This window comes from Mercenaria mercenaria, chromosome 15 (genome assembly GCF_021730395.1).
Source record: "Mercenaria mercenaria strain notata chromosome 15, MADL_Memer_1, whole genome shotgun sequence".
Lineage (NCBI taxonomy): Eukaryota > Metazoa > Mollusca > Bivalvia > Venerida > Veneridae > Mercenaria > Mercenaria mercenaria.
Window position 1 is genome coordinate 57,682,289 of NC_069375.1, and position 19,929 is coordinate 57,702,217.

The 19,929-nt window shown below is 35.3% G+C and overlaps 1 protein-coding gene across 2 annotated transcripts in view; it reads right to left on the reverse strand.

Moving 5' to 3' along the window:
- The window catches only part of LOC123555699 (retinoic acid receptor RXR-like), a 35,672-nt gene extending 16,188 nt beyond the window's left edge, over window positions 1–19,484 (reverse strand). The window contains exons 1-4 of one of the 2 annotated variants that reach the window (XM_045346291.2): window positions 19,373–19,484; window positions 9,015–9,420; window positions 7,980–8,137; window positions 5,121–5,159 (exon numbers count right to left, since the gene is read on the reverse strand). In XM_045346291.2, coding sequence (XP_045202226.1) covers window positions 5,121–5,159; window positions 7,980–8,137; window positions 9,015–9,420; window positions 19,373–19,391 — 622 coding nt within the window. In that variant the 5' untranslated portion in view covers window positions 19,392–19,484. The remainder of the gene's footprint in view (window positions 1–5,120; window positions 5,160–7,979; window positions 8,138–9,014; window positions 9,421–19,372) is intronic. The other variant, XM_053525330.1, reaches the window with a different exon arrangement.
- Between the last annotated feature and the right edge of the window lie 445 nt (window positions 19,485–19,929).

Below are 19,929 nucleotides of genomic sequence, written 5' to 3' on the forward strand. Positions count from 1 at the left end.
ATGATTTTTTACTTCTAGTTCACATGACACTAAAAACTAGATCAGAACAAGAACTGAGCTCCCCTAGTTTATTATTCAACTGATGACACTGCCATGGCTTCCTGAAATTGTCTATTTTGACTGTCTCAAAATACATTTTATTAAAGCGAAACTCTGGCCTGGTCTGTATGACCAGGCCTTATGACTTAACAGTCACGATTTTCAACCACAAAAAGGCTAAAATATGTTACAGATTTGACTTAAATTGTTCTAAAATACTGTGAAATCATTATTTGTGGGGGGATTAATTTTCGTGGATTTAGTCGTCAAGTCAATTCACAAAATCTAATCCCAATGAACAAGTAAAATTCCAATTTAATTTTATGTTCACAAAGTCGTATCCTCACAAAAATGCCATTTTGACAGAAACCACGAAATTTTATGCCCAAGAAATTAAATGATTTTACAGTAAGTTAGTAACTACTTTCTGGAACTCCCTTGGGTGGCTGCTAAATACATGTTTGACTATAACAATTTTTTTAATGACGAACTATTAAATGCTATACCTTACTATAACAAAGAACTAATACAGGGACATCTAGCTAAAAGCAGTAATCAAGCAAAAGTTTCCTAGTTACATTATCCACCAGTCCTGCAATCAATCTAAAAACACCTACCATACTATCAATTAAATCTTGATGTAGATATGGCAACATTGTAAAACATCTATAAAATCAGATTATGTCATAAAAGTTTGGCATCTTAAATCGAGAACATACTAAGGCCTACACTGATCTTTCCAGTAGTTTTATTCGTTTCCATCATAATATCGTAGTTTTCATTAAAGCTAAATCTGTTGCTAGGCAACATAACCATCATATATTATCATTACCATCACGCTAATTAAATCTGTACTTAAGCAATATCTCTGAAGAATTTACATCAATTAAAATATATTTCTCAAGTTGGCAGTCATTTTGCATGTTCATTTGAGCCGTGCCATGAGAAAACCAGCATAGTGCGTTTGCGACCAGCATGGATCCAGACCAGACTGTGCAGTTCCATGCTGTTCGCTGAGGCCATACCAAATTGATTAATAGTTCTTCGGAAAATTTTCAAAAAAAATAGGAGCGAGCGAGCGAAATTTTTATTTTATTTTTTTTTTCTCAATTTTGATTTTTTCAGAGGCGGGTAGATTTTACATGGAGCGAGCGGGCTTTTTTTATTTTTTTTTTCCGAGCTTGGACCCTTGAGGAGGCGGTTATGATTATACATAAAGTTAACATTTCTTTAGAAATAACACAGAAATCAAACATTTACAGTGTGGGTAACACAGTATATAGCTTTTCTATATGTTTTAACGACGACATGAATGATTTTGCAAATAAATTCTTGCCAAAACTCACTGAATCACTTTGTTGTTTTTTTTTTATTTTGTAAATATAATTTCTAAGGGATGTGTCTTATTTTTAATTTTGATTTTTCTACATTAATCTGAAGGCGTGCCTATTTAACGGCACAGGATGAGGAATATTTAAGACAAAACAGGCACATGTGTGGAATAACATTTCTTCTGAAACACAGTTAGATGGCTTTGACACATGAACAAATTTGTGCCCCTAGTGGAACTCCAAACCACAGAGGTGAGGGGAAGTAATAAACCACTTGACCAGTGAGACCAAACGGAGTTGGGCAGACAGATGCTTCGACATTGCTCAAATCCCTTTGGAATAATTTCTTAACAGATCAGGCTAGCTTAAGTTTTTGTGGTAGAGATTCATTTCAGGCAAAAATGATAACAGACGCACAAAGAATATCCCAATATGGCCACCCTTAAAAGTGATGTTTGTTGTGCTTTGACTGAACTAGAAATTTAGAGTTGGGGAGGTCTGGGATTTTTTCAGTTTCTTTTGTTCAATCAATTTACAGCCAATTAATATATCCTGGCATCATGTGTACAAACAGGCAAAACTGGGGTTACAAAAGGACAGATTTTGTTAGAAATTATTTTCATATCAACACTACTTATTTGAAAAGCTAAACAATTTTTAAATTGACTAAATGCGTTTTGATAGAATATCTGACTGCTGCACTAAAGAAGTTACGTTCTAAAAGATTTGGGCCGAGACAATGTGATAGGTCGGTCAGGATCTGTGAACAAATATTTTTTTAAGATAGTAGTTGGCCTCAGCTTTGGGCTCTAGATCTAACAGGCTGAACTAAACAAGTGATAACAAATGGTTTGAAAACTTTATATCTGAACAATATTTCCAAATACTTTTAACTGCATCCCCGTGCACGTCTTACAAGTCGGGCTTCGTTCTTTTCACTGTATTGAACAAAAGTAGAATGTGCCTACTTCATTACCTACCGGCACATCGAAGGCCATGTGTGGCACTAGCACAGACACCCCAGACTTAAAACAAATGACGAACAACACCATAATTCCTGACTTTTTGAGTTTGGGACATCAGCTACATGTATTACGGACGCATGAAATCCGATCAATCTCACTTTGACGCATTAAAACAGCGATAAAACCTGTTTTGCCGTTATTATTCCGGACCGCGTAATCGGAAAAAAAAATTTTTTTTCGGAGATTTTTATGTACGTGCGGGCGGGCGATTTTTATTTTTTTTTCTCGGGAATGAAATTATTGATGCGGTAGTTCCGACGAACGACATATCAATTTGGTATGGCCTGACAGTTTCTCTAATTCCAATAGGCTTTGAAAAAGAACAGCATGGATTCTGACCAGACTGCGCGAATGCATGCTGGTCACAAACACACATGCTGGTTTTTCTCATGGCACAGCTCATTTCAATCTCATATAAACTGTGTCTGCAGCAACCAATTTAGGTCTTTTCTGGCAGAACGACGCTGTTTCGCTTGGTAAAATCGATGCACACTTTGAAACTCATCCAAATGCTTTCCCTATTAAATCTAATGCAGTTTTTCGACAGTAATAAAGTTACATGATAAAATTACGGTGATCAATACTGGTACACAAAATCAGTGCCGCAAGACTCTTGCCTAAACCAGTATTAATATGTTCTCCGCTTCTAAACACTGCAGACTGGGTCTATATACGCCTACATCTGTGAAACTAAGGCATATGAGCCGCGCCATGAGAAAACCAACATAGTGGGTTTGCGACCAGCATGAATCCAGACCAGCCTGTGCATCCGCGCAGTCTGGTCAGGATCCATGCTGTTCACTTTCAAAGTCTATTGCAATTAGAGAAACTGTTAGCGAACAGCATGGATTCTGACCAGACTGCGCGGATGCGCAGGCTGGTCTGGATCCATGCTGGTCGTAAAGCCACTATGTTTTTTCTCATCGCACGGCTCATATATATTTAGGTCACTGAAGATAAATACAAACATTTTGTATCTGCGAGAGGCAATATTTGGGAGCGAAGATAGAACTGGAAATATTCCCCAATCTTCAGAAAGTGACTGAAAAAATAAATGACTTCACATAATTATTGCCTACAGTCAATCGCAACAATGGACATACCGGTAACACACCATAATCCAGATTCAAACTTACATCTTTGCTCTATCTACCAAGCAAAACAGACCAGCTTCAGCTAATGAGTAAATTCAGACTGACATTAAAATATTTCTTAATTTACGATAACTTTAAACCAGAACGATTTTTACATCAAGTATTTTTTTCTTTTTTAAAATACCCGATTATAGACCTGTGCTGTAAGATTTGAACAACCACTATGAAACATGACTAGGGTTACAGGGTTTTTTTTCGGCCATTTTTATAGCCGTTATTCGGCTATATTCCCAATGCCAAAAAGTATGTATTTTTCCCAAAATGAGTGCAAAAATTCCCAATCTACAGTCAGAAAAAAATTTCATCAAAATTGCACAAACATGGACCAAATTATAGACAATTTTGTAATGGCAGTATGTTAAAGAGGTTGTACAATGTGAAACAAGTGTAGGAGAAAGTGCTTAACTTTACTGCTGATTCTAAAATGATGGTCCATCATTCATTGGGCACCCATTTATTATCGAAGGATTATGAAATTACTGACTGAACGCGAACAGTGAGAATATCGATCACCAGATGTGCGGTGAACTGTCGCATGGTCGCATAGGCAATATCGCCACCACAGTAAGTGACCCCTACTATATCCTATGGACTAATATCCAATTGGAACATTTACGGTCAAATTCCATCTGGGGTATAGCTATGTTCCCAAAACAGCAAGAAAAAACCCTGGGTTAACTGGTAATGGTAACAAGAACTTTCAGTTAAAAATTCTACACCCAAGTCTACTTAAGCCTTTTTAAACCCTCTTGAAGTTGAAATAAAATTATGCATTTAATTACCATAATTATATCCAGACAGACAGTGGGCACTTAAAAATCCAAACTTTACAGGAGAACTGAAATCAATGAATTTTCTTATCTAGAACATGTTCTTAACATTTTTATAGTCCTCTATATATAAGTAAGCATAAATCTCTTTACTATCTTGATGCGATTTTTCCATGAAATAAGACATTTTTTCCCTCTAGTTAAATAACCTTCTTATAACACATTATTACTTTAAAAAGAAATAATCATCAAAATGTTATTCTTTTATGCCTGTCCAGTGGTTTGACCAAAACCGGATTCCAGAAGGTGAAGTTAGGTCCCTTCAACATGTTATATTATCAGTGCATTACAACAGAAAAATGGAATATATTTTAAACTGTCAATTGCATAACTTCAGTACCCATAATTTTAAAACTGTTAGTATGAACAGTGTGTAATTAGTACTAAGTATCAGTGTCTTATCACTTTACAATACATTTTTCCTAAATTTGATTTTCAAAAAAACATTTTCCCAGAATTTGCTTTCCCAATTTTTTCCTTTTTACTCTATGCCAGATTTTCATTCCCAGCCTATCTTTACTGAATCCTCAATATGTTTTTATTTACATCTAATTAATGTTTTCCAATGTTCTCATATACTTTTGTTTTGAAATGATCTCTCCTTGTCCTTTTTTTTGCCTTAAAAGTTTAGTATTTTTCCCATATCTTCCCCCAGTTTTCCCATATATTTAATACATTTGCCTTGGAGAAGTGTATCAATGAACCTGGAAATTGCCTGCTGCTGTAAGTTAATTAACATACCAGAATTCACTGCAGGACTAGTGGATTTGTCAATCAATGCTGAAATACAGAACACATATACACAAAACAAAAAAACACAGTCTACTGATTACCTGGACAGCTTCACTGCCAAGATTATCATTATTAACTACAATGTCCAATTGAAAAACCACCTGTAACAATAGCTCCAAGATTATGAAACTAAGTTTGGAGACCAGTATTAGAATGGAAGCTTGTGACTGGTCTATTTCAGTATCATGCTAATAAGCAACCAATCAGATGCTAAAATTTTCAGACTGGTACTCAAACTAAAGTTTTATTCTCAGACAGAATATGAATGGTATCCTGTTGCCTTTACAGATTTTTTTTTCTAGTAGTAACCTTGCTATTGGTCAGTCAAAAACTGTGCTAATAAACAACCAATCAGGTGCTCAAATTTTCAGACTGGTACTCAAGTTTTATTCTCAGACAGAATATGAATGGTATCCTGTTGCCTTTACAGATTTTTTTTCTAGTAGTAACCTTGCTATTGGTAAGTCAAAATACCGTGTTAAGAAACAACCTATCAGGTACTCAATTTTTCAGACAGGTACTCCAACTTAGATTTTATACTCTTGGATCCAATAAGAAGACTGAAACTAATGGGTGCACTTCTGCCTTTTAAAATATTTTTCTAGTAGCAAGTTTATTAAAGAACCATGTTAGTGTAGTGCTAACTTAATCACTATCACTGTTTAGTCTCCCCCACAACACACTGACTGACCGTTGGTGCATTTGTACAGGGAAGTGCACGCCATTTTATAAACTCTTTTTGCAGAGAAGGTGTTAAAGACAGAAATAAACAGAAAGCATTGCATTAAAAGAAATAAGCTGATGTAAATAAAAGATAACTCAGCCACGCCATGGGAAAACCAACATAGTGGCTTTGCATCCGCGCAGTCTGGTCAGGATCCATGCTTTTCGCTAACGGTTTCTTTAATTGCAATAGGCTTTGAAAGCGAACAGCATGGATCCATGTTGGTCGCAAAGCCACTACATTGGTTTTCTCTTGGTGCGGCTCAATTAATGGCAATTGCCCTTCTACTGTAGTGCTTAGAGAACAATGTAATGTCCCCCCAACCAAAAAAACCCCTAGACATAAAATATGTTCATATTATGTCACTGGTATCCCAGAAACTTGTTGACACTACAAGACCAAGTAAACTTTTGGGGATTTCATTAAGCCTGGACTACTTTTCCTGAAGCAAGTAAAGTTCTAAATGGATGGACTCCAAGACTCTGCTTGTACTTTGCAATTCCACTTCTACTTCCAATAATTAACGGAACCCCTGAACTTTTACATTACCATTTTGGCTAGGAAAGTTGATACGGATGCTACAAAACATCATCAAGAAATAAAACACAAGATAAAAGAACTAAGAGCAAGTTCTTTATGACTTTTGTAGCTGCAGGTGGTGTGTGGGGATTGGAGGGGCAGTTAAATCCTGAATAAAATCCCAAGTGCACGTCTTCACATACATAACAACATTCATATAAAGTTCCATGATTCAATGCCAGATACTTCTTCAGATATGTGCAACAAAATTTTTTAGGCCCTTGTACTTTTCCTTTTTTTTTTTTTTTTTTTTGGGGGGGGGGGGGGGGGGGGGGGGGGGGGGAGGGGCTGAGTCAAGTGCCATAATTCTGGCCAGGCAGTGAAATCCACTCCAAAAAACCTATGGTGCACAAAAAACACACATTTCAATTTTTCTACACTGCCTTACCAAACAAAAGTTCAGGCAAAAGTTCAGTCAATGAAACAAATCAAATCATGAAAATCAAACAAAGAATAAATCAAGCAAGACTACATCTGTGTTTGTTGTCTCATCAGTAATGTATGAGTGGTCAGTGCTCCCAAAATAAATTTTGCAAACAGTCAGAAGTTCAACAAACTGCCTATCATCTATTCATATATTAAGCCATACATTGATAGGTCACTGACATTTCAAATCTACAAAGATGAAAAAAAAAATTCTAGCATTTATACCAGAATGATAATAAGCAATAAAGCTGCTAATATTGTTAGCGGAAGTAGGCAAACTTTGGCTTCCGATAGCATCCCCTGGTGAGTCGGAGATAACAAAAATTTGCACAATTTCCAGATTTTTTCTCAAATGACAATACAATGTATCCACTGAACATGCTAAAGTGACATTTACATCCATGTCATTATAATCAGCCTCATGAATATTTCTCAATAGATAAATAACACTTTTATTACATTCCCTGGTTTTCAGTCACACCTACACAGACCGGGACATGTATGGTGAACGTTCAACCTTAATGGTAGTGGAAACTGTGGACAATGTTTTTTCAGGCTGGATAAGCCCTTTGATAGAAATACATATATAAGTTTCTTTCAGTAAGAGGGAAAGGGACCTATGTATGTTATGTGGGAGTAAAATAGGATTGTATGGTGAAGTCAAACCTAGATGTAATGTCAAATTCAGGGGGAAAGGACACATCTTAAGAAAGCAAGAAAATCATGTTACACATCGGAGACCAGTGTATGCCTTCAAAATATGCTCAATTCTGCTGCCTACCACACCCGCAGCCATGCCCACTCAGATCCCTGTGGTCTTTTGTGGTGCTTCAAAAAAATAAACTGCAGTGGAACTACAATATACTTTTGCATTTTATTTCCCTTTTTCTTGGACCTACACCCACTTAGGACTCTTAACTGGTATTAAACAGACAGAAATCAAGCCAGTATATCAAACATCTGTTAATTTTTTTCCAGCATCTACAACGACTTCACAGAATTTGCACACAATCTGGACTAAGCCTGATTAACATAACAAAAGCTACACAACCCGCTACAACAATGTTGCCTTCACTTACCTTCTCGTTTCATGCCCATAGATAGACACTTCATATATCTACAGTACTGGCATCGGTTCCTCTGACGTTTATCTATCATACAATTTCTATCATCCCGACACGCATAGGTCAGATCCTTTCGTACAGTACGCTTGAAAAAGCCCTTGCAGCCTTCACAACTGAAGAAAGAAACATTAACGATCTGCCTGATTGCAATTTCATTCTAAACAGATTACGACTTCACCGAGAACTTTCTTTTTTTTTTAAATAAACAGAGAAATGCACTGCCAGTGACTAGAATATTCCATAAAATAATAATAGCCTGTTATTTTTTCTTCTACTTTCAATGAGTGGCCTCCGTGGCCGAGTGGTTAAGGTCGCTGACTTCAAAACTTTTTGTTAACATGCAAACAAGGTATTGAACATGTGATGAAAAAAAATGTGACACTGTGGAGAAACTGAATTATACCTCAGAAACATTCTCATTTTATATCATATCTGTGAAATAGCCGTTTTGACTAAAACCCCAGATTTCCAATCATGCCAAATAATTAAATGACTTTACAGAATTAAGTATGAACAAAATTATTTTAGTCTTATCTATCGTCTATTTAACATGTTTAAAGTATTTTTTCAAACTCTGGTCTTCCCAATTCCATAGAATGTTATCTCGAGCATCTGAAACTGTAAAAGACTTAAAAATGGCGACTAGCAGTGCCTAAATACAGCCTGAATAAATAAAATACTTAGCTTCATAATGAATGTTACAGGAAAAAGCAAGAAGTCATATCAAACGGTTTATTTTAGTTTATTTTTTTGGGTTGGGTTTAACGTCGCACCAACACTATTATAGGTCATATGGCAACTTTCCAGCTTTGATGGTGGAGGAGGACCCCAGGTGCCCCTCCGTGCATTTTTTCATCACAAGCGGGCACCAGAGTAGAACCATCGACCTTCCGTAAGCCAGCTGGATGGCTTCCTCACATGAAGAATTCAAAGCCCTGAGTGAGGCTCTAACCCACATCGATGAGGGATCAAACGGTATATAAGCCTTACCTGTAAACACCATAATGTTTTCCCGAAGCTCTGTCACCACATATGGCACATATGTGTTTGTTACTCAGAGTTGTATGTGGCATGTGTGGATTTGGTGGGGAACCAACTGAGCCTGGTGATCCGATGGACATCATCGATGGCGACTGCACTGATGATGATGGCGAGTGTAAAGGCGGCGAGTGAATGGAACCGGACTGTGATGTCATGCCTTGATGCATTCCGTAACTGAAGTATGAACCAGGCGGCGATGTTACTGACAGGGATGAGATATCAGGTTTTATGTCTGGTGAGGACATTCCTGGCGACATGGAACCAACAGATGAAATAGGGCTTGTCATACCCATACCTCCCATATCCATTGCCATTGACATTCCAGGACCACTGCTTACACTATTTTCTAGAGACTCTGAAAAAAGACAAATCGGTAATATGATGTCTTGTTGCTAAATAGTAGTATAAACTTTTCCCTCTGTAAAACTGTATGTTTTTGCTTGAGCCCATGAGTCATGACCCTCAAGATATCACCCAAGCAGGATTTTCCCTTGGAAATTCTGATAGAGGGTCATAATGACCCTGTCACAGCAAATCTTTGTTTTTTGGAATGAGCGCCGGGTCTGGTCTGGATATCTTGGGAAAAACACAGTGGTTTACAAAATTAATAACTTACATGTTTCTTTGCATTTATAAGGAAGTGTCATAGTTTTTTGCAGCAAAATACTTCCTGTTTTGTAGAAATTAAATACTTTTTCTCATTGCTTGGATTTAAGTTAGAACAGAAACACTAATTATCAGATTCACTCATTTCTGGGGTCCGTATAACTACCATATGCGAGGGATATCCATTACCATACCTAAATACAGACCACGTGTTAGCATCTTATGTCTGTTTCCCCAGCAAGACTGTTTGCTGAAACTTTGATATTGCATGTACATATATTTATAAATGTTGTAGTTTATCACACTGATCCCACATTTATAAACTTATTAAAAATGAACACATAATAAAATCTATAAACAAGAGCTGTCTGTTGACAGCTAGTCTAAACATTACAGGATGTTTTGGGACAGCGTGATAACTTTTAACTGTTGCTGTCAGGACCTCCTCTGGGTTTTTCATACATGTCACCAACCTTTTCGCCAACTTAAAACAGTTGGAGCCGCTTTAAAGTCGTTGGGGACGTTTTCCAGTACAATTACAATGTATTTGTAATGATAGATCTCTGTTTAGCATATATATTGTAGCAGTAACCTTCCTTGAGGCATTATAAGAATTAACATCTAGTTGTGTCAAACAACCTAGTATCAGGGGAATTTTCTTCTGAGAAAGGGGAAAAATACTAGTGTTTCCTGCAGGCCTTTTTAATATGGCGCAGCGCCATGCCTCGTTTGAAGTGCCGCCAAGGTGCCCTTCAAGCTGCCCGTTTGCGCCCTGTGCCCTTTTATTTTATCAGGCTTTTGTATTTATCTTGAAAAGTGCCCTTTCAAAACCAGCCTGGATAGCCAATGTCCGCGGGGCATGTTCCGTGTATTGTACCATCAATTATCGGCTTTGATCAACAGTTCGACACGTGGGTGCATCAACTGTGAATGACCCTGATTAAGAACTGACAGGATTATGCAATCAATTACTGTTTTATGATTCTTTAATTGGAAACAGTAGATGAAAATTTGTTGTTTTTAGCACGTCAGCGGAGAATCTACATTTAGCCTTTTTACGGAAGAGATGATTGAAAACGGTCAGTTAACACATGATTAAAGGATAATTATTTTAAAAGGTTGTAATCAGTAAAAATGTAGATTGATTGTCACACATTTCTGATGTGCTCATTAGGCCGTTAAAAATAAAATGTTGAATGTTTGCCCTTTGTCGATCGCCGACCAACCCATGAAAAATGACCAGACTCAAAATGTCAAATCGACAAATGTCTTGTTTAATAATTACGAAGTCGTAATTTCCAAAGCACATTCATGACGCGCTGATGCAGACGTCGCCACCATCTTGAAAATTTGAAAACGTACATCGGTATGAAAATAACCGATAACCTAGCGATTAAGTTATAAAACCTGATCGAGATTTAAATGAATAAACTAAAAATGCAAGGCCATAGTTTTGTTATAGTAAATAATTTGTCAAAATGATTTTATAAGGCCGAAATTTAAGCTGAAAGTTCACGGCCGCATTCAAGCAAGCCGAAATTTTGAGTTATTATTTGCAATAAACCATAGGTATTCACATGTATGTTTATTTTACTTAATACTGTATGATTAGATAGAAAAAAAAACCAAATTCCAGCGTTCGACACTAACTTTTTTGCCAGGTATCCCAAAGGAATACCTGCTGGGAAATTTAGGAATCCCTGCTGAAAATTAGGAGTCCCTGATAACAAAATGTGGTAAGAACATGAAAAAACTAAAATCTAACAAACACAACTGTTTACAGTACTACATGTATTTTATTTCCACTTTATTTCCATTTTACATCAATGACAACAATAGCTTGTATGACTTTTGCTGTAAAAGAATAATGTCATTTCTGTCCAAATCCTCTTCCCCCTCATCTTCATTACCATCGCACTCCTCTGCCATTTGTTGTAGTTCGTCTAAATGTATGCCGCCTAGTTCATTCCCCCTTATAACCCCCTTATTTGTAATCATTTTTTTGACATAAAAAAAAATTCCGAAAAGTCTCCCTTAAATAAAAAAAAATTTAAAAAAAAAAAAAATGTTCCGCCCTACCTACCCTAATTTTTTGAGCATGTTACCAGATACAAAGATTTTTAGGCCTTATTAATGCAACTCCCACAGACTTTATCTAAAACTAGTACATTGGTCATAACAGATTTTCTTAAACATTTCATATTTTAGTTGTTTTATTTTGCACATTGCCTAAAAGTGGGTGGGGTTTAGTGTTTGCATGCTTTTATTATCAGCAAATTTTTCTAAATAAGAGCTGCTTTGGCAACAGTGATCATATTTTTTCGTAAATGCAGACGTTTTATTGGCTTTTTATTTTAGTTTGTACTAGAAAAATCTTGTAAGAAATGATAAAAATGTTCGAAAATGTCGGTCTAGAAAACGAGTGACAAATACGAAAAACAAAAGTAACAGTTAAAGTTCTCGAAAAGATAACTGTTTTAACTTTATTTTCTCATCATACCACGTATAATTTCTGCTTATTTAATTTGTTTTGCCCAAACAAAGCCTCGGCAATGGTAATAAATTTGTTATAGACCGTAACGGCCGACCGGCTCATGTAATCGTATCGAGCACACAAAATAATGGTACAAACACGATAATCTAAGGCTGCATTGTTTATCAATTAACTTGTAAACATTAATCAATAAACACCTTTGATAATGGCAAGGCATATTGTACTAAATACAAACCGCGAGATAAGCACGTGTCATTTGGCGCGTGGCGTGACTGACATCTGTCGGGAGCTAATTAACATACGACGCTCCGCCTACTGCCATATTTCCACTTGTGCCGGCGAACAATATTGAAATTCACTTGGATTTTGATTGACAGGGGCAGAACTATCGAACTTGGAACGCATCTAAGTAAATTTCCGCGAGTCAAGCCGACGCACGTGCCGTAATTTATGCGGGTAAAATACGAGTTTTTCTCGATTTTCGCGGGTCAAAACCCGGGACCTCGGGTCAACTGAACGCCCTGGTTAGCAAAAGACCGATGTTTGAGCGAACAAGACTGGGGAATTTCATTTTTTTAGAATCATATTTTATCTGAAAATCAAGAGTCCCGACGGATGACCGAAATTGTGAACTTTAGGATCCCTTGCGGATTTTTGGTGTCCTCGGGATCCCGGGACACCGTTAGTGTCGAACGCTGAATTCATAGTCAATCATTGATTCAAACTAGTGTATGTACATTTGTATTAGTGATGAAACGATGATCGAGTTAAATCGAATAATTGTCGCTGGCAGCCGCAGGTCGCCGACTATCGATGTTGGAGTTCTGAAATCGATGTTGCTAGCACTTTTCGCGCAATTGATCCCTTTCCGTTCATTCCATATATCCGTTATTTTCATACACATCGTTAATTAAACCGCAAGGGACGTCACTCTCACACTTTAAAATGGCACAAAAAAGTGTCCAGGAAAAGTTCGGTTGACTGTGTAGGCTTATTTTGGCTTCAAAAAAACAAAACAAGGACCACCTATTAAAGAAAACCTCAACATGCAATCTGTTATTTGCAAACTCTGCCGAAAATCATATGTGAACAAAGGTATGTTTTCGTACCCAAACTATTCGAACCCTTCGTAATTCGTATGGACTTTGTGAATTATTAAACAATGATCCCGATGTACCTCTCTGTGTCTGTCAATTTGTCAACCTTATTTTGAAATAGTCTTGAACTATCTTGTTTAATATTTATCTTATCAAGCCAACAAGATTGAGATTAAATTAATCAATTTTATACTTATAGAAATTTATAGTTAAAAGTAAAAATGCATTCACTAAATACATTAAATGTATTCACCATGATCACTTGACACTTGTTATTGATTTAATTTACTTATCAAGGAAAGTATTTACGAGTACAATTTTAATAAACATCCCTAGTCCCAAGTAATGATAAAAGCATAGTATATTTTTGTTTTATGAAATTATCTGAAAATCCAAATGTATTGCCTAAGTGGAATCTATAATAAGAGTATAATTATAGGTAAGTCTGAATGCTTTTACTTTCGATTATATAATCGACTGTGAATCGAAATAGCTGTTCTGAACTTCACATTCGATTCAATTATCGATTTTGTTTTGAAACCGATTTTACAACACTAGTATGTATCGCAGAAACTTGATAAAAATAGTGGCAGACGATCTAATCTAGCAAATTTCACAGCATGTACTTTTTACGTAGCATTCTACTTTCGTTTTCATATGCCCAAAACAATAGAAAAATGTAACTTTCCATGTAGATTTGTCTTCTAAATCTTACTGACAACGAAGTACAATGGGTTTAATCAGCGATATAGGTACACAGTCATTGATTACATGTAGATTTGACGAACTGCCTATGTTCTTGCTCTTAACGTAATTCAATGGTGAAATGATATGTGATGACTGACAAAATAAAGTTGCGCATTGATAGTTGTTCAATAAAACTTGTTGCTTATTAAATTATCACCTGATATCTGTCTGAAAATGCAAGCCAGCACTTCATGTTGATAACAAAATAAGAATATTTGAAAGTATGGTAAACATTATCTAAGGAATAATACAAAATATCTACCCCATATCTGAGATATGAAAGATTCTCAAATGCAATGTGAAAATAGTATGTAAAATGGTGTCTGTAAAATGATGCCAGCAAGCGTATTTGGACGAATGCCCTTTCAGCGCCAAACCGCACATTAAAAGTGCCCTTTTTCAAGGGAAGCACCATGCCCCTTTTACAGTCTGCAGGAAACACCAAATACACATTATTTTAAGAGGGGAATGGGGCCCATAATTGGCCCCAAACACGGCCAAACAAGTGCCCTGTACCCTTGACAGATCAATCACAATAGGGAACAAACCCGAAGCCCTGACAAAAAACATGCAGTACACAGTCAGGGGTGTAACTGTTTCAAGTTATCACATTTTATAACCCATTTGAGTTACTGCGTTTACTTTCATAACTTGTTTCAGTTATCATAAAATATTACAAAGCCCTCCTGTGTCAATTCCTCATTTTGAATGTGACTAATGCAATCATTTCCTGAATCCTTGGCCTTTTATCTTTCCAGCTGTGCAGTAAATTTTTTTACGCAAGGCTGATAAAGTCTTACGCAAATGGTTTTTAAGCTATAAAACTCTTAACATCCCATTATGCTCATCAGGTCATTATCAGACTAAAAGAGAATTTGATTAACCACAGTTTGCTACATATTGCATTTTAAAGCTCACTTTGTGAGAGCAGTAAAAAGGCTTTTTTTGAATAACTTACCTGGGTTATCCTTATTTTATAACTAATACAGGTTATAAAATTCTTGAAAAAGTAACTGAAATAGGTTACATAACCTAAAACAGTTACACCCCTGACTGGTACATGCATTAGATCTCTCGGCAGTTCGGAGTTGAGTATTTTTATTATTAACCATTTATGATATCGTCTGTGTCCCGGCTCTATTGGTAAAATTGACTGCGCAACACCAATCAAGCTTGGATCTATTCTCATATTCCTTGGACTCAATTTGGAGTAAGTTTACTTTTTATTGCAATGATAGTAGGATGGATTTTTATTGCAATGATAGTAGGATGGAGTTCCCTTGTATTGCGGTACTAATGGTCGGAATATAAATAACATATCAATACAATAAAGTCTGACTTTAATAACTTGCAAATCATGTTTCTTTCTCGGCCAGTGGAGAATTTGTAAAAAACACAAAAAATGTCAGCCGTATTTGACCTACTTAAACAATCCCCTAGTTCTCAAATATCGTGGCATCTGATTTTGACTGCTGCGGGACACGCCTACTTGCTTCATCATGTGACGGCAAAAATTTCACTCATAAAAACAATGCATCAAACGAACTTTCTGAAGCTGTCCGGGCTGTGGATTTAGCTGAATTTAAATAAAAGCGTTTTAGGGTGGGAAGGGGTGATGAGCAGATGCACAATTTTGAGATATTGAATGGTTGGGATAAGACTTTAGAAGCGATACTAACCATTTACAATAGAATTTTGCAGAAAATGTTCGTAAACAAAATCCTGTGGTTCCGGTTTACAAATGTTTGTAACTGCGTTGCTACTCCGGCAAATTGAGATTACTGAGATACGAGGGAACCCGCAATATTACTAGACATTACTATATAAACAGTAATATTTAACAGATGCTGAATATGTAACAAAACATATAAAATGTTTGAGATTTGTAAGTTCGGTGTGTTTTAAATGACTAAAAATTTTGGCTGATATTTAACAGGGGCAGAGAGGGGAGGGGAGGGGGGGGGGGCTTAAACTCCAAGTGTCTGTGGCCCAATTTAATGAATTTAGAAGGGTTGTCAGACTATTCCCCCCCAAGATGATTCCCCCTCAAGACAATTCCCCCCCAAGACAATTCACTCCCGGACAATTCCCCCCACAATGTTATGTAAGGGTGACAGTTCCCCCTCTCCATATTATAATATGTTTAAAGGGTTGTAAAGTTTATCTAATATGGAAAAATCTTATACTCCAATACTGTATATTTAAAAATAGATAGAAAAACTCATATTTGATGCATTAATTTGGTACCCAAAATAAGGAATTTTTTTATGTGAAGAAGTAGCATTTTGGATAAGTAGCCATGGCTGAGAACTTAATTATTTTTAAAGCAATTTATTTATTTGTTAACGGTATCTATAATGGAACCTCTATGCAAAGATGTATGTAAAAAAAAAAGAAAATATTTACATTTAATAAGGTAATCTGATCGTCAAAATAGCATATTTTTCTATGTGAAAATGTGGCATTTTCGGGAACGTGGAAATCATAAAAGTGCTTAGAACTTAAATACACTTAAAGCAATTAAGTTAATTTTTGTATTTATCTATAGAAAAATTAACCTTTATGCTACGACATATATAAAAAGAAGTAAGAAATATTTACATTTGATAAGGTTGTCTGATCGTCAAAATAATGCTCATTTCTATTTGAAGTTGTACTACTTTGGATAATAGCTAGCTAGTGCTATAAAGCATTAAAGTATCATTTTTAGCATTTTCATTAGTGTTTAATATACATAATTATTTTACATTCTTTCTATTTTTATGTAAGTAGTTTATATATTATTATACTAGAATAAAAATCGAATCAAATATCTAATTACATGAGAGATAATCTAACCATAATGTTCTTTCATGTTTTCCGAGTTTCCCGATGTTGGACAATAAAACTATCTTAATCATATTAATTGGGGAAAACTAAAAAGATTACAGTTATGTTCATAAAAGCCAATAATACCACTTTAAACATTAATATGAAAAACTTGATCAAAAACGAAGCTGCAAACATGAATTAAAAAAACGATGAAATATCAATACAATTTTACAAGTTGAAACGTCCTTGGAATTCACCATGAAATTAAGGATGTTACATGTGTTGGTTTGCTTTCATTCCAGAAAGCATGGAGTAATAGTATTTTCTCTGGATAAAAAGTACTATATCCTTACAATACAGGTTTTGATAAATTTCTTACAAGAAGAAGTTGATTGGCATTATCTAATTTTGGTTTAAATATCACAATTTCCAACAAGTGCTTCATCAAAAGTATCACACAAAGTTAGTAATACTGAATACTGATAATTGTCATTATACATGGACAAATTGTTATATTGTTTATAAATATCATAATCCTAACACATAGAACACAATTAAAATGTAACAACAACAATATCATAATTGATTGATCAATGTCAGCTTTGATTACTGTTTTACAGCTGGTAATTCAATCAAGAGGTGTGAAAGATTGACTGGTTACCATTTTGATTAAATTTGTTTATTGCAATAATGTCATTACGCGATTCTGGTAATCAGCACCTTTCAATCGAATTGAGAAGTCAAAGGAACAATGATTTGTTTGTATGTATCCCTTAATTATTATACATTTTAGGGTTTTTTTCTGGAATAAAATATCCCAAAAAGGTTTGAGATTTATTTTATACAAGTACTATTTCTGTTTCATGTGTAAATAATCCTTCTGTAAGATGGAAGTATTTATCATATTTTATGCGATATTTGTGTCCTGAAAATATCTACATTAGTTAAAATAATGGATACAGTTAACCATGGCAGGATTTTGTTCTACACTCAATATACAGATATTAGAAAGAAGAACCTTGGTAATACACAATGGCCCACTATTCAGAAAAATAATAATAATTCAATGTCTTCGAAAAATGCTAAGCTGCTTCTTAAGATAGCTAAGTTTATTAAAGAAGCCTCACAATATAGAGTTAATACACTTAAAAATTATACCACATAATATACCCTGCCGCTAAGATCTAAGGAATTAATGTAGAAAATTAAGAAAAATAATTGTCATGTTTTTTTTTTATGGAAGAGGTAATTAAGTATTAAGATTTATCGCACCGCTAATATGTAAGGAATTAATTGCATAAATTGTTTTTACTCAAAAATTGTTATTTCAAACAAAATAAGAAGTGAAGTTTAACTTACGTCATATCTATTATAATACTTATAATGGATACTCCTAACCAACCACTAAATTTCAAATTTCAAATTTCCAAAACGCACTTTTGGAATAAAAAATCCTGAACAGCGCTCATTCAATGTTCAGTGCTTGGCTTCACTATGATGAGGTACGTATTCTCTGATTTCACATGTTTTCATCATGAAAAACTTTTTAAATCATTTCTTAAATTTGTAACATTATGTAAATAGTAAGAAAATACTGGAGTCAATACCCCTAAAATGTACCAGAACAAAAATTTTCCGGGGAGCCTCCCCGTACCCCCATTATGGGAGGAGGTATCTCCCTCCAGTACCTACCGCATCTTTCGCGGCCCCAATATCAAACACCTTCCGACGCCCGTCCTAAGAATATTTTCACAATGTCTAACTAAAAAATATAGATAATAGAATAAAGGATATAAATATAATTATCCAATGAACTGTTAGTTACCAGGTCAAAGAATAATAATTTCTTCATGTAGAATAATAAAAAGCTCACCTTAGAACAAAATTAGTAAAAAAAAGATATTTTTACATCAGTAAAAAGAAAAAATAATATAGATAAAATAAGGTGACAATTCCCCCCCAGTTTGGGGGGGAATCGTCAGGGGGGGAATTGTCAGAGGGGGAATAGTCTTGAGGGGGAACTGTCTGGAATTCATTTAGAAGTCCAGTGTTAAGATAATTAGCCACTTTTTTTTCAAATATATAGTCTGCTTTAATAAATATAATACAAGTTATAATGCTTTTACCCTAAAAAGTAAGAAACCCTGTATATTGTACAAAATAGTTGTACTATAAAGATACATTACGTAATCGCTTCACAACATTTTGGGTTCACAAGTTCAACGGTTCATACCGAGGGCAACTCGAACCAAAACATGACCTCTATTGACCCGATCTATATTTTTATTTTCATAACTAAATTACAAAGATTGCATATTGTACACACGTTTGTTGTGTAAGTAATAACACAACATGTTGTAATATTATTTCACTTTGAATGTTGCACACATGCAAACAAAAATCGAACGAAAGGAATTTCGCACTTGGCGGTCCAAAATGGCGACAGCCCATACCGAGTTAAATTTGCGAAAAATCGATGTTCTCTCTCAAAAACAAACGTATCAATCATATTAATATTACACAAATACCAGATATATTCAAAATACACCTACCCATGGCATTGTCATCCATGTTTATAAAAACAAAAACACATGAGAAACAAAATATTTTATAAATGTGACGTTGCCAATTCCTCTCCAATACACACTGTCCTACTTTACCTCGTTCCGAACACCGTAATACCCATCATGCAATGCGTTGTTAGCATACATTAGTCCACAGGGATCTGAATATTTATATAGCGATATATAGTGTTAGATTCCACAAGGCGTTGTTATAATTGCGAGAAGGTCAATAACTTAGGTAGCTTGTTACTAAAAAAATATCACTACTAAAGGTACTAGCGACCTATCGAGTTATTATGAATCATATAACATAGGGCCTACCTTGTAACTGCAGAGATCTATGGATGCATTTAAAACAAACAACAACAAAAAAAACGCATTTTTTTTGGCCTACTCAGCCCCTAGACTTCTGTAAATGTGTTTAAAAAAACAATGTAAATGTGTTTAAAAAACAACAAACTCCTAGGTAGAATCTTGTTTTTTTTTTCTTTAAAACTGCTTTCATTATATGCGTGCGAGCTTTTAGTAGACCTAGCATGGCCGTA